Source organism: Gasterosteus aculeatus, chromosome 7 (assembly GCF_964276395.1).
Source record: "Gasterosteus aculeatus chromosome 7, fGasAcu3.hap1.1, whole genome shotgun sequence".
Taxonomy (NCBI): Eukaryota; Metazoa; Chordata; class Actinopteri; order Perciformes; family Gasterosteidae; genus Gasterosteus; species Gasterosteus aculeatus.
Genome location: NC_135694.1, coordinates 2,868,975 through 2,882,980, shown reverse-complemented (window position 1 = coordinate 2,882,980; position 14,006 = coordinate 2,868,975). Strand labels below are relative to the sequence as shown.

General features: G+C 42.6%; 1 protein-coding gene across 2 annotated transcripts; it reads left to right on the top strand.

Moving 5' to 3' along the window:
* Positions 1 to 4,029: 4,029 nt before the first annotated feature.
* Positions 4,030 to 13,840, top strand: LOC120821862 (solute carrier family 12 member 3). Of its 2 annotated transcripts, none has more exons than XM_078105543.1 (28): positions 4,030 to 4,167; positions 4,787 to 4,909; positions 5,267 to 5,423; positions 5,563 to 5,688; positions 5,773 to 5,848; positions 6,266 to 6,361; positions 6,443 to 6,582; positions 6,808 to 6,918; positions 7,048 to 7,159; positions 7,250 to 7,374; positions 7,459 to 7,543; positions 7,783 to 7,940; positions 8,050 to 8,157; positions 8,434 to 8,557; positions 8,694 to 8,795; positions 9,015 to 9,170; positions 9,264 to 9,363; positions 9,491 to 9,602; positions 9,700 to 9,834; positions 10,056 to 10,162; positions 10,363 to 10,445; positions 10,564 to 10,632; positions 10,727 to 10,831; positions 10,913 to 11,024; positions 11,220 to 11,306; positions 11,559 to 11,694; positions 11,845 to 11,912; positions 12,417 to 13,840. In XM_078105543.1, exons 2-28 carry the CDS (start codon positions 4,806 to 4,808, stop codon positions 12,553 to 12,555), a joined length of 3,033 nt encoding a protein of 1,010 aa, XP_077961669.1. In that variant the 5' UTR covers positions 4,030 to 4,167; positions 4,787 to 4,805; the 3' UTR covers positions 12,556 to 13,840. The 2 variants fall into 2 exon arrangements, with proteins under 2 accessions (XP_077961669.1, XP_040036855.2); XM_040180921.2 differs by having other exon boundaries at positions 10,715 to 10,831.
* The last annotated feature ends 166 nt before the right edge of the window (positions 13,841 to 14,006 follow it).

Genomic DNA, 14,006 nt, shown 5'->3' with positions numbered 1-14,006 from the left:
ACTGATGACAGTAAGGAGGCCCTGTCATGTTGTGGGTGTGTTTCCTGTTTTATTTTGTAGTGTGTCCCTGGTTTAGCTTCACTTCCTGCCCTGTCGCGTCATCCCCTTGTCTGTCGTGTCCCTGATTGTTTGATCCTGCTGATCATCGGTGTCTTCGCACTGTTCTAGCTGCCGTATCACGTTGTCAACATCATAGAGGTGATTGAAGTCAGGCTGTTTGTCGATGGACGTTTCACCCAACATGTTTTTGTTCATTAGTTTGGGCTGTTTTTCCGTTGCCTCCCTCCTCCTGACCTCACTCTCCATCCTCCAGGTGGCCGGCCCATTTTTGGTCTATTTTAAAAGTAATATTTTGATATATATTTAATGAAAATTTTAGATTTTTCAAAGTTATGTTGACGTGAAAAAATGATCTTCACAATCAATAATATTTTTATTTTTTTGTATGAATGTAATTTATTTACTTTATATTTACTCAAAACTAAAAAATATAATTTGAGAAACTAATACATTTACTTGTAAAAGTGCAGTGTACGCCGAATGAATGCAACTTGAGGACTCCTATTATATGTCACCTTTTTTTTAATCTTATTTCACTCAATTTCAGAAGGAGATAGGGAAGTATACGTTTCAGTCCACAGCAGATGAAACATCTGTTCCAAAGACATATCAGTAGGGAGTAAAAGTCGGATGGAGGACTTCTCAGAAAGGTCACATCCATAATCATTGCACCTATTTGCTTTGTCATCAGGCCCTCATAGATCGCCCTATTGAACCCTGAAGTGACCTCACTTACAAAATGAACTGCAAACAATATCACAGTGAAGGACACTCCCAAGTTCATGGAAGACACGGTCCAATCCGTTAACCTTTCTTTATAAACCTGAATAAGTTACCAGAACTCAAAATTTTTTGATTATTAATTAACTAAAAACTCCAAATTTTCCAGAGCTTAAAAGGTTGGATGTACTTTCATTTTATGTTGTCCTTGTTATATGTACAAATTAGTCAAATATGTTGAGTTTGTTTACTTAAAAATAAGTGACTCAAAACGTTTTGAGGCAATTCATTGCCTCTGTTTGAGTTTAACTAACTCAATTTATCTCAAAGTCATGAACGTCTGCTACAGTATTTTCTTGCTCACCACCTTTTGGCACACTGCAATATTAAAATTAAACAGAAAAATAAAAAATATACATTTATGAATTGAAATAAATACAACAAAAGTATTTTTTTTAAATATACTTCTATACTAAATTAATTGTAGAGCTTGAATAAAATGTAATCAGAAAAATGAATAAATAATACCAAAATGAAATTATTCTTCATTACAGCTATAAAATAAAAAGCTGTGTGTGCTTTTGGCTTCCTACTCGGCTACTTCTCAGTAAGGCAACACGGCAGAAATTTGGATGAAATTGCAAAAAATCTATAGACTGTTTAAGAACATTTTGGTTTACAAATTTGAGCTTTTCAAAAAGCCTTTCAATTCAATTAATTTTATGTTGTATAGCCCAAAATCGGCAATTACAAATTTGCCTACAAAGGGCTTTTTTTCTGTACACATGCAACATCCTCTGTCCTGAAACCCTCACATCGGCCCAGGAAAAAAAAAAAAAGAGAAACGCTTCCATGGGAAAAAAGGGAAGAAACCCGGAGTCAGTCCAAGTACAAAACCTTGTGGGACTCGTGACCAACATTGGCGGTCATCGAGGATTTATAAACACAAAATGGGTTCAATCCGATAAATAGCCTACAACTTAAACCAGCTGAGTGATGTTCCTTAAATACCAATAATGTTCTAGTCTCTGCAAAACGATACAATGATCAATGGCGTCACAACGCGGCAATAAAGTCCAGGAAGACAAGAAAAGAAATGAGTCCTTGCTCTGCTGCAAGTAGAGATGATTCGTTATTCACCAGTGCTGTGATGGACTCAAAATCCTGACTAGAAATCCTCAAACAAACCGGTGTTTTGTAGAAACTCCCATAAATGATTTGCGACGGATTTCTCAAAGATCTTAGAGTCGTGTCACTGATGACAGTAAGGAGGCCCTGTCATGTTGTGGGTGTGTTTCCTGTTTTATTTTGTAGTGTGTCCCTGGTTTAGCTTCACTTCCTGCCCTGTCGCGTCATCCCCTTGTCTGCCGTGCCCCTGATTGTTTTGATATATATTTGATGAAAATTTTAGATTTTTCAAAGTTATGTTGACGTGAAAATCTTCACAATCAATAATATTTTTATTTTTTTGTATGAATGTAATTTATTTACTTTAAATTTAATCCAAACTAAAAAATATAATTTGAGAAACTAATACATTTTCTTGTAAAAGCAATAGGTTTAGGTTAGTATTAACCTTTCAGTGTATTTTTTCAGTGTAAAACATTAAACTGTCCACATCAGAGTGACTCAGATTCTCTCCTAGTTAAGACTAAAGGGTATGTCTCACTGACAGAAATATGAAAATATGACTTCACTCTCTCTACACACACACACACACACACACACAATGCGTGTGCACGGTTATGGCGCCCCAGCTGCTGGAACAACGTATTAGTCAGTTCTCAAACTCGACTCCTGCAGTTTTAGCTTCACTTCGCGTCATCCCCTTGTCTGCCGTGTCCCTGATAGTTTCCACCTGTGTCCATTGCATGCTTTCTGAGAGGACTGAAAGTGTCTGCATTAGAAAAGGGTTGCTGAAATGGGCATAAAGGACATTTAATCAACACAGGCCCCTGAGTCTGCTCTGTACAACTGCTAGGTTGTGCTGTATGATAGCTAAACAAATGAGTAATAGAGATGTTCGGGTTAACAGTGCAGAGAAAGAGAATGTCTCTGTAACCCAGAGTGTCTTCATGGCCTCCTCCTCCACAGAGAAAAACACAAAAAGAGTTGTGTCACATTTAGCAAATGAGAAATTGAAACGGGACCCACCATCGGAGTCTACTACTGTGTAGACACCTCCTTCAGTGATGTGGGCGTAACGAGTGTCTTTGACCAGGGCACAATGGCATTGTGAACACGGAGAGTATAGGTTTAATAATAGCTGGAGAACACGAAGAATACACTGCAAGAAGTTTCTCACCTTAAATTAGTAAGCCAGCCTTAAAGTCAGCTTTTCTTAGACCAAAGCGGAAACAGGTTCACATAACGCTATTTTTCAATGAAAAACCTAGAACAAAAGGGCCTACTTATTTTTATTTATTTCATAGAGGTATACCAGATACTTACTTTTTTCATTTTATGGTGCAATATTTACATTATGTTTAGTTATTTTTTAAGGGTCAATATCGACAACAACCCAGGCGCTGTTATTGTCGTGTACACCATATGTTTAAAATGAGAACATTAGATTTAGAATCTATACATTGTGAGAATGTCTTTAGAGCGACACTTTTGAACAATTAAATAGTTCAAGTCCACACTAAAGTGTTGGATGTGGTAAGAAATGTATTATCATAATACTGTATACTTCTGCAACACCTAGTGAAGGCTTGAGTCATGATACAAACTTGAGTCATTATTGTTTTAATTTGGAATAAAAAGTCATTTCGATATCTTGTTCTCGTGAAGTTAAACAGACAACTATTTCTTTGGTGTTTTTGTGCTGATCGGAGGCCGTGTTTGTTATGGGCTTTGAGTTTACAGTAAACAGCACAATCCGCTCAGCTGAGGTATCTATCTTTAACCGCCCACTTGCGCTTCTGTTTACTACAAAATTTGCCATCACTTGCTGCCAGAAAAAGAAAAACACATTCCGTGAGATTCAATCTTCTCAGAAAAGCCACACACTTGATAAGAAAAGCATGAAATACATACGGGTTACTCTTGGGTTGTAGAAAACTATGTGAACAAATTACAAATTAGTTAGGTACAAGTTTCTATGTATGTAGTTTCCGGTCCAACAGATCTAATCTTCATAAAATGAGTCAAGCTCCATTTCAACACTTCCTGGCACAAAGTGGGACATCGTAATACGAATAAAAAACAAATTTTGGGATATTATTTTCCATTTTGTTTAGTGTACACACTGCTCAGGTATGTGTGTGATGAAGGGAGGGGATGAAGCTGAGGTGAGATGGGAGGGGATGATGGTATAAAAGAGTCACAGTGTGTGAAGATAAAAAGAACCATTTCATCCATTGACAACATTCATCTGTAACCCATGTGAGTACTCTGAACTTTTTTTCTTCTAAATGGCATACTTATTAAATGTTGTTGTATTTTGGTGTTCATCTAAAGGCTTAATGATATCTAAAATGTGTATTATTATTTGTTAACCTTTAGGTTATTGCGCTTTATTTTATTTTATTTTTTAAAATTTTTGCTTGACTTCCCACTCGTCAATGTTTAATATATTTAGATCAAAAGAACACAATGCCTACTCACATCATTAATTATAGGTTATTTTAATATTATGTTAAACAGTCTTTAAAGAAGACGGCCACATGCTGCAGTGTATTCAAGACTTCTGCTTAATCTGTAATTAGACAAACGACAGAGAGAAAAGAGTGACAACACACACACTGTCCAAAAAATTGTGGGTACGCACAGGAAGGTAGTTTAAACAATGGGTGAAGATGGAAGAAAGGCAGATTGGGACCTAAAATTGCGAACTAAAACCAGCTTGGTGTATTCCGTGTGAGACCATGGGACTTAAGAACTGCTCCAGATGTGCCGGCAGAACATCAAGGCGGCATCTCTCAGGACCATCATTTCTGTAAAAAAAAAATTCTCATGTTGCTGATTGTCTTTTGGGCCCCTTTTTACCCCTTCTGTTGCACAGGATTTAGTGAGACGTGCCGATGGGGCTGCTCACGTCTAAACTCGGCGGGTTGGTCCCGAGTGAAGCCAGAAATGGAAACTTCCAGGTTCCTCCAACCATTGTCGTCTCGGACACGGATCCAAGGTTTGTGATGTTTGCAGCGGAGAAAGAAATTAGGGCCCGCCTTTGGAAAACTGGTGTTTCCTTTGTTACATATTTAAGACTCATCGTCTTGGGTTCTTAGGTAACGAGAATGTAACATTGTGAAAGCAAATAAAAGTGAAACGTTAATTCTTGGATGTTTAAGTGTTTACTGTCTCTGGAAAGTTTCCCTTAAAACATAAAAATAGTTCCAAGGACATTTTTTTGTCATATCACTATCTCAGTATCTAGCAGCATCTACTGGCTGTCAAAGGTACTGCAGCTCATGCCTATTGCAAATTTACTGCAATATTTGCTGTTCATTTTTTAAATTTATAAATAACATCCCCGATCCAACAGTGCATCAGAGCACCAGGGCTCCAGGACGCAGCTGCGGAGGTCTTCCGTCTACAGCACGATCGACCTGGTGCCGCAGCTGGAGCATTATGACATTTCACTACCAACCCGTCAGATGAAGAGCCGTCCATCCCTTGAGGTTCTCCGCAGCTCATACGGGGTCAGCGTTCCACCTCACACCTTGCACACAAGTCGCGCCCTCTGACCGAGCAGGGCCCTGCTGTGAATGCATTTCCCCTTCCCACTATCGACCATTTAAAAAGGCTTTTAATTGTGTAAAATGTCTTTTCTTTCAACAGTCGCAGGGGGGTGTAGAGGTCCCCGATAAAGAGTTGGGAGATGTCAATGCTGCAGACATCGAACAGGAAGGCTCACAAGCTAAGGGGAAAGAACCCATTAGGTTTGGCTGGGTGTTGGGAGTCACGGTGAGCAGACTTGTGTTTGAGTGGAGGACACGCGGCATTTGACGGATGTTTTACTGAGGTGCTTTTATTGGACTTTTGTCACAGGTTCGTAGTATGCTGAACATTTGGGGAGTCATCCTGTTCGTCCGTCTCACGTGGATCACATCCCGGGCCGGCATTTGTGAGTTCATACCCCCCCCCCAACTCCCCAATACATTAGTCCCCTTTAACTACTCTGTCCAGTGGCTGAAACACCCCCCTTGTATGACTTCAATTGACTTACCTTTAAGCACTATGTTGAATGAGAATAATGTGTGCACCTTCCTGGTTGAGTCTTATCTCTGGCGTGGGGTAAAACCCTGAAGTCAAGGAGTCTCACTTCTGTATTGGACAGGTGTTTTGTTTCCAATGTCTCATAATCCGCCCATGCCATCAGAAGGTGCAATCGATTATGAAATCCCATGTACTTACTGTCTAATGAAAAATTCATGCCATGTGACGTCTAAAGCTTATATAGTTGAAAAGATGCATGCATGTAAAGCCTTTCCCGGGCAAAGAGGGAGAAACATGCCGTTGAACCCCAAACGTCTCATCTCAGTGTTGACCTGGCTTATCCTCGCGATGTCCGTGTTGGTGACCTCGATAACTGCCCTCTCCATCTCTGCTATCGCCACCAACGGGAAGGTGATCTCAGGTCAGTCACTTGCTGTGTCTCAAAGCTGTGCACATTTTACAACACAATAATTCGTCGCTTAGCTATTTTCCCTTTTTTCAGGAGGGACGTATTTCGTGATCTCCCGCTCGTTGGGCCCTGAGATTGGTGGTCCGATCGGGCTGGTCTATTCCTTTGGCAACGCCGTGGCCTCTGCGCTCAACACCATGGGCTTCTCAGAGGTGGTCCGCGATCTGATGAGGGTAATTGTGGCTCAAAAGGTGTATGAGATACTTGACATGTTCTAGTTTATTTTGAATAACACAGCGGGTTGTCTAGATGTGGCCAGTGGGCTGCAGTGGGACCACTGGTCATAGTTTGGCCGCCGTGAGGATTTGATGGTCTGAAATAAATCCATTTGTATCGTCATATGAGCATGGACAAGTGTGATATGCAGATTTGCGTGAATAATTTGCGTTTCAATGTAGGACTTCGGTGTCGTCCTGGTCGATTCAGCCAACGACGCCCGTATTGTGGCCGTGATCACGGAGACTGTTCTTCTGTGCATTGCAATAGCTGGGATGGAGTGGGAGTCCAAGGTGGGCACATACCGACACATCGTTCTGTATTCACTGTCTACCTATTTGGTCATGTGTTTATTTTCATGTTTTTCCGTGTCTCTTATGTTTCTCTCTCTCTCTCTCTCTCTCTCTCTCTCTCTATCTCAGGCCCAGTATTTATTCTTTGTAGCTCTTATGCTTTCGTTTGCCAACTACTTGGTGGGCACAGTCATACCCCCCACAGTGGAGAAACAAGCCCAGGGCATCTTTGGATACAGTGGTATGTTCAGGCTTATCGGGACTCACTGCCCTTTGATACATCATTAGTTTTAAAGAATATATACTTAACGTTTCTGTGACTTTTCACCAGGTGATATCTTTGTGGCAAACCTAACACCAGACTGGAGAGGAACTAACTTTTTCCAGCTGTTTGCCATTTTCTTCCCTGCTTGCACTGGCATTCTGTCCGGGGTCAACATCTGCGGAGACCTCAAAGTATGAAGAGGAAGAATGCAGATGCTTTTTACTGCCAAAAAGGAATACGCGAATGTTGAACCTGTGTATTATTTCCTTTTGCAGGACCCTGCTACCGCCATCCCCAAAGGCACCCTCATGGCCATTTTCTGGACAACACTCAGCTACGTAGTTATCCCTGTGACCGCCGGTGAGCTACTCATTCAGCAAGCTTTGGTTTGGAGCTGTTTTTTTGTATTGAGGGCGTCCTCGTCAGTGTACTGCACGGTAGTGGGCGTGTAAATGGGTTTAAGAGCAAATATATTACAGACTTAATGACATCACACTGCACCCTGTAAACCTCACAACGCCGCCAATATAAAGTCAAATGGTCAAAAAAAGTGTCGATTTTTAAAGGTTTAATCTTGGTTCGCCTTCATTCCCTCCCAGGAGCATGTATGCTGCGGGACGCTTCAGGTAATATCAGTGACATGATGACGGGCAACAACACGGACGGCTGTGTGGGTCTGGGGTGCGCCCACGGCTGGAACTTCACAACGTGCACTCAGTTACAAAACTGTCAATATGGTCTGAGTCCCAGTTCAAAGGTATCATTCAATCCCAAGTTATAGAATATACACACAGCCAACTTTATTTTGTGAAATAAGACAGTTTTCAGGCTCTGTTAGATGAAATATATATAACTCTTCCGACCAGACAATGGGCCAACTTTCAGCAGTCTATTACATCATCCATGCGGGAATCTACGCTGCCAGCCTGTCGTCCGCCCTCGGCTTCCTCGTCTCCGGCCCCAAAATCTTTCAGGTGTGAAATCCAAGCCTGTTTTATATACAATTCTATGATGAAAAGATTAGACGGTTAGTAGCCCTGTACTGCTGGTAGAAGTAATTTTTTGAATGCAAAGTCTAATCCGTGGATACGTAGAGACATTAGAGAGTCATATTTATGGAGTGGTTCATGTAACAAAAGCCGTAAAAGAAACAATAGTCCTTTTAGGGACTTTTGCTTCATGTATGCTAACAAATGTTTCCATGTGGACAAATGTGGCCACATTAATGAGCTTCTGTTTTCCTTTGCCAGTGTCTTTGCAGAGACAACATCTACCCATACATTGGATTCTTTGAAAAGGGTTACGGCAAAAATGATGAGCCCCTGCGGGCTTATTTGCTCTGCTACCTCATTGCTATGATTTTCATTCTCATTGGTGGGTGTGATCTAGCATTGTTGTTTTAATTAGTCACGCATTTGTCTGAATTCGCCAATGACGTGTCCCCCCCCCCCTTCGTTATACAAAATGACACTGTTTAACTTTTTAATTTCTCTCTCCTTCGTGGCTACAGGTCAGCTGAACACCACGGCGGCCTTGCTCTCCAACTTCTTCCTGTGCTCCTACAGCCTCATCAACTTCAGCTGCTTTTACGCCTCCATCGTCAACTCCCCCGGTGGGTAATCCGCTCGTCATGGCTTCCTATGGCTAAACACACTGGGGTGTCCCACTTTACCTGGTCTCACTTAGTAGCAAAAGAAGCATGCACGCCTTTCCCACAGTTCTGACCCAAAGGGCGCAGGTGATCACATGTATAATATACGGGCATGGGGGGGGGGGGGTCACAGTTCAAGTTGCAACACTTCAAAGTCATGTTTTATATCGCCCCCGTTAGGTTGGAGGCCGTTGTTCCGCTACTACAGCAAATGGACGGCTTTGTTCGGCGCCGTGATCTCCGTGGTCCTGATGTTCCTGTTCACCTGGTGGGCGGCTCTCGTCACCTTCACCATTGTCATCTCGCTGTTCGCCTACGTCAGCTCCAAAAAGCCCAGTGAGTTCCAAACGGACTCGGCCGGTCCTGAAAGTCAACGTCCAGCCTTTTCTTGCTGGCTCCTGACTTGTGTGTGTGTGTGTGTGTCCACAGCGGTGAACTGGGGATCGTCGGTGCAGGCGAGTACATACAACATGGCTCTGTCCAGCTCCGTCTGGTTGTCTGGTGTCGATGATCACGTCAAGAACTTTAGGTAGGTGGCGTATCGCGCATGCCATGTTTCCTCCTATCACATGCCGGTATGGAGTCTTCTGTCTGTCTGTCTGTGTGTGTTTGTCTAAATCCACTTCTGAGCTGGAGTCCCATGTGTGTTGCATCAGACCACAGTGCCTCGTCATGACCGGGCCCCCGAACCAGCGACCGGCACTGGTGGACTTCGTCGGCTCCTTCACCAAAAAAATATGCCTGATGATTTGTGGAGACATCATCATGGTCAGTTCTTCTCCACCTAAATGGGTTTAGTTCCCCCCAAGCAAAAGAAAACGAGAGGAATGATACACCTCCGTTGTTGAATATCCGACTCCTGTAGGAGCAGGACAAGCACGCTCGGCCGCACGACTCCACGGACATGTCGTTGAAGTGGTTGAACAAGAGGAAGGTGCGCTCCTTTTACAGCTCGTTCCCTGCCAACAGCGTCCGAGTGGGAGCTCGACACCTGCTACAGGTAAAACATCTGCATGACTTTTAAATCTGTGGCAAATGGCACATTTATCCGATTGTAACCTCTGATCCAGATGTTGAGTTTGTCCTGTTTTTTCCTTTTCCTTTGTTTATGAGGACACACTAATTATTCGATTATCTATTTGGTGCAAAGTATTATGAACATTTCCTAATCCTGGGAATACCTCCAGAAAACCTGTGTTTTTATTTGTATCTTTTTTCAAGGCTTCTGGTCTTGGCAAGCTGAAGCCCAACACTCTGGTTCTGGGCTTCAAGGCAAACTGGAGGGAGAGTTCACCTGAAAGCATCGATGATTATATTAACACCATATAGTAAGTGTGGAAGACAGATATTGACTTTCTCGGTTTCCCTGGCATTTCAAAATAGAATAGAGAGCTGGTTTGAAAACAGATGGATGCTAAACTAAAATCCAGTGTCTCTGGGTAGAATACTTACTTAATTGCATCCGCGTATCTATTTCCCGCGTATCTATTTCATAACTCCGGTTTCAACTTCCTCCTTTATGCTCCAGCGATACCTTCGACGCCAACTACTGCTTGTGTATCCTGAGGATGATGGACGGGCTGGATGTCTCTGAGCAGCTGGATTCTGAAGGTTTCCAATCCAGTCCTTCTCAATACCTTTTTGTGTTAATTGTATCTTCATGCTTTCCCACATCTCAACGTATTTGAACAATGGTAAAATAGTTGAAGGTTTTTTCCCTCTCCTCCAGTGAACCAGGCCTTTGAGCTTGATGAATCTGTTGAAGATGAAGACCAGAAGCCTTCTGAGACGGAATCGGGTAAGGATGTCATATTACTCTACACGTTGAACTACTGCCTAAAGCCGACTAGGCCTCACTCCTTCTCCTCTGGCCGCTCCAGCCGACAACCTCTCCGACGACCTCTCCGACGGAGGCGACGACACTCAGAACAAGACGGTGTTTCAGAACGACCAGGGCAAGAAGACCATCGACATCTACTGGATAGCCGACGACGGAGGTCAGATCCGATCCCGCGTTGGCATGTGCGATCGCCGACGAGACGCCTCGGTTTTTCAAGTTCTTCTCTACTCGTTTGAAGGTCTGACTCTGCTGGTTCCCTACCTGCTCACGAGGAGGAAGCGCTGGCACCGCAGTAAGATCCGCGTCTTCATCCTGGGAGACGAAGAGAACCAGGAGGAAGGCCGCAACAAGTAGGTGTTTCCCCTCATCGGTCGAATGAGAAATAACAAAAAGTCACAGCGAAAATGTCTTGGTCCTGCCTGTGGGCTTTTTCCACTTTAAATCCAAGTAAACTGATAACAATAGTAATTTACCTTTAGTAATGTAATCTGGGAGCGTTTGTAGAAAGGGATTCTGCCGAGGCTGTGATTGTCGTTTCTTTCCAGGATGATCGCTCTGCTGAAGAATTTTCGCCTGGATTGCAGCAACGTCACGGTGATAACGGACAGCGAGAGGTCTCCCAACCCCAAAAAGTAGGTCCAGAAAACCTCCGCTGAAATGCACTGATACAGGAAGTGCGTTTTAATTGTTTGGAAATCGGCATCAAAGAGCGTTGCTTCCGGGGGTGACCCTCACAAACAAATACTACAGTCACATAGAAAAAGATCTTTGGTGTAAAATAATAAAGAGACTTCTGCCGTCGTTTTGTAATTTTCCACACACTTTCCATGTGTGTCCTTCACCGCGCGTTGACCTCTGACCTTTGCTTCCCGCCGGCTCGTCAGCCTCAGCAGGTTCGTGGAAAGTGTCGCTCCCTTCAGGCTGCACAGCGAACCGCATGAAGGCGACTCGGTCAACGAGATGAAGCAAAGCGCCCCGTGGAAGATATCAGACAAAGAGTTCGAGGCCTTCAGATTTCAGGTGCGTGTGTGTGCGTGCGTGTGTGTGTGTGTGTGTGTGTGTGTGTGTGTGTGTGTGTGCGTTTAGGTTAACAAACATACGGTCTCTGGTCCTTTAATGCTTGGATTCTCTTCATATCGGCCTCATGTCCTTATCCCCCCCCCCCAACAGTCCGAGACAAAGGTGAGGCTGAATGAAATCATCCGGAGGAATTCTCAACATGCTGCCCTCGTCCTCGTGTGAGTACACAGTGAACAAATACACACAAATGTATTAAAGTCACATGAAAGAGGCTCAAAACAAACCAGCCAATTAGATATGTTATATTTAGTGTAATAGGACAGAACATTCAGCGCTCAAATGGTACCTAATCCTGTTTTCTGTTTCGGTCAATTCACTTGTTTTATTTGATGTTTTCCCATCTTTTTTTATTTATTTATTTTTTAAGAACCGTGCGTTGTCTCAAAGGACGTTGCGAGGGTTCCTCATCTCATTTATCTCATTTGTCTATAACATCCAGCTTGGGGGAAACATCTACACAACATCAGGCGATGAATACACGCACGTCTGATGTCCACAAGGATGCAAATCATTTACAAAGTGCCACCCGACGACGGGTATTTTTATGCCAGTGTGACTCACGCAGAAGAAAGACGAGCACTGGTTTTAGTTCCCTGCAAAGCGCAGCGTGCCGTTCTGTCACGCTCATGTTCATGTAAATGTTCTTTGTTTTGGTCTCCCAGGAGCCTTCCTGTGCCACACAGAGACTGCACCAGTGCTCTGTTCATGGCCTGGATGGATACTCTGACCTGCGGCCTGCACTGCCCGGTGGTGCTGATACGAGGAAACCAGGAGAACGTGTTCACCTTCTACTGCCAATGAGTCAAAGCGATGGACACTAGATCGAGCCCCACCAACTGAAGTGGGAAGAAAATATGTATTCGTGCAATAAGTACCAGGGAAGGGTTTAAAAGTTCTGTATCTAAAATATACGTGAAGACGACACTCGCTGAAGATCATCTCCGGGATGTCCCCTCTTAGACAAGAGAAGTAGGTTTTGTAAGATAACTTCTTTACAAAGCAAAGAGATTAGTATGAGTGCTTTAGTTGTGTAGTAAAATCATTATTGTTAATATGAAATGGTCCCACAACGAAAGGTATCCATGGCGTGTGCACTTTATTGCATCAATGCAACATTTGATTTAATGCACAAAGGAATCTGTTGTTCATGATGCAAGATGGGGACTCATAAATGCCCCAAAACGTAATTTGACCCCCAAAGGAAACAGGACAATAACACATTCAATTAAACACATTAACAAGAAGAATATAAATTGTCACATTATCTTATCCTATGTGTGTGAATATATCAAACAAAGACCGTGTACAACATTTATTGCATTTTAACTGTGAGTGAAATGTAACGTGATACTAACTATAAATATAACTTCATTGATATACTTACTGAGCCAGATTTCAACCCTTTCTATGAAATATGAAATATGAGGTCGTCGAATACAAGAACTGGAACCCGACGACGGAGGTGGATGGTTGCGACATGTCCTCAGCCATGGAAACAGGAGGAGGTCATAAGTGGTTCAAAAAGAGTGCTCACAAGGAGTTCAATTTCATCTGCTTGAGGCGTTGAAGGCCGAACTTCTGGTGGCGGGACGTTTACTCTGGTAGTTTGCTGTGGTGTGACTTTGGTGTCCTTATCTGCTGGGTTCATGGGATGGCATTCTGGGAAATGTAAAGAGGTTCTTGGCTTTTTCTTATTGTTGACGAGACATTCCATGAATTTATATCGCAGACAAATCAAAAAACTCTCCCATGTTTCATCCTCAAAGGAGCTTAATAATAATGAATTACTTTGTTATTACTTTTGAATGCATGTTTTACTCAATTCAATATTGTAAATGAGTCATTTTATTGTAGAATCCACCTCCCCACTGCTCCCAGTCTGAACTGGTTTGAAGGTTTGGATGTGCTTCTCATGTCGTACTGGATTATTCCAGCAGAGAGCGGCAACAAGGGAACTCATAAAGTCTCATCTCCACTCAATCAATCAATAAATCAATGAACTATTAATGAAGTGATGAAACTGAGAATGTTGTCCTGGAATATATTCACTTTTTATTCTATTATCTAATAAAACATGTACAACCAATATTTGACTACTGCTACTTTAGAAATGGTTTTGAGGAGATCTATCAGCACATATGGAACATAATTAAGTTTTTGTTGAATTGAGCTGTGTGCAATCTGCAGCTTCACCACTAGAGGGCACGAGATCCCCACAACGCTCCTTGAAGGACAATATTTTTCTCTTCTTT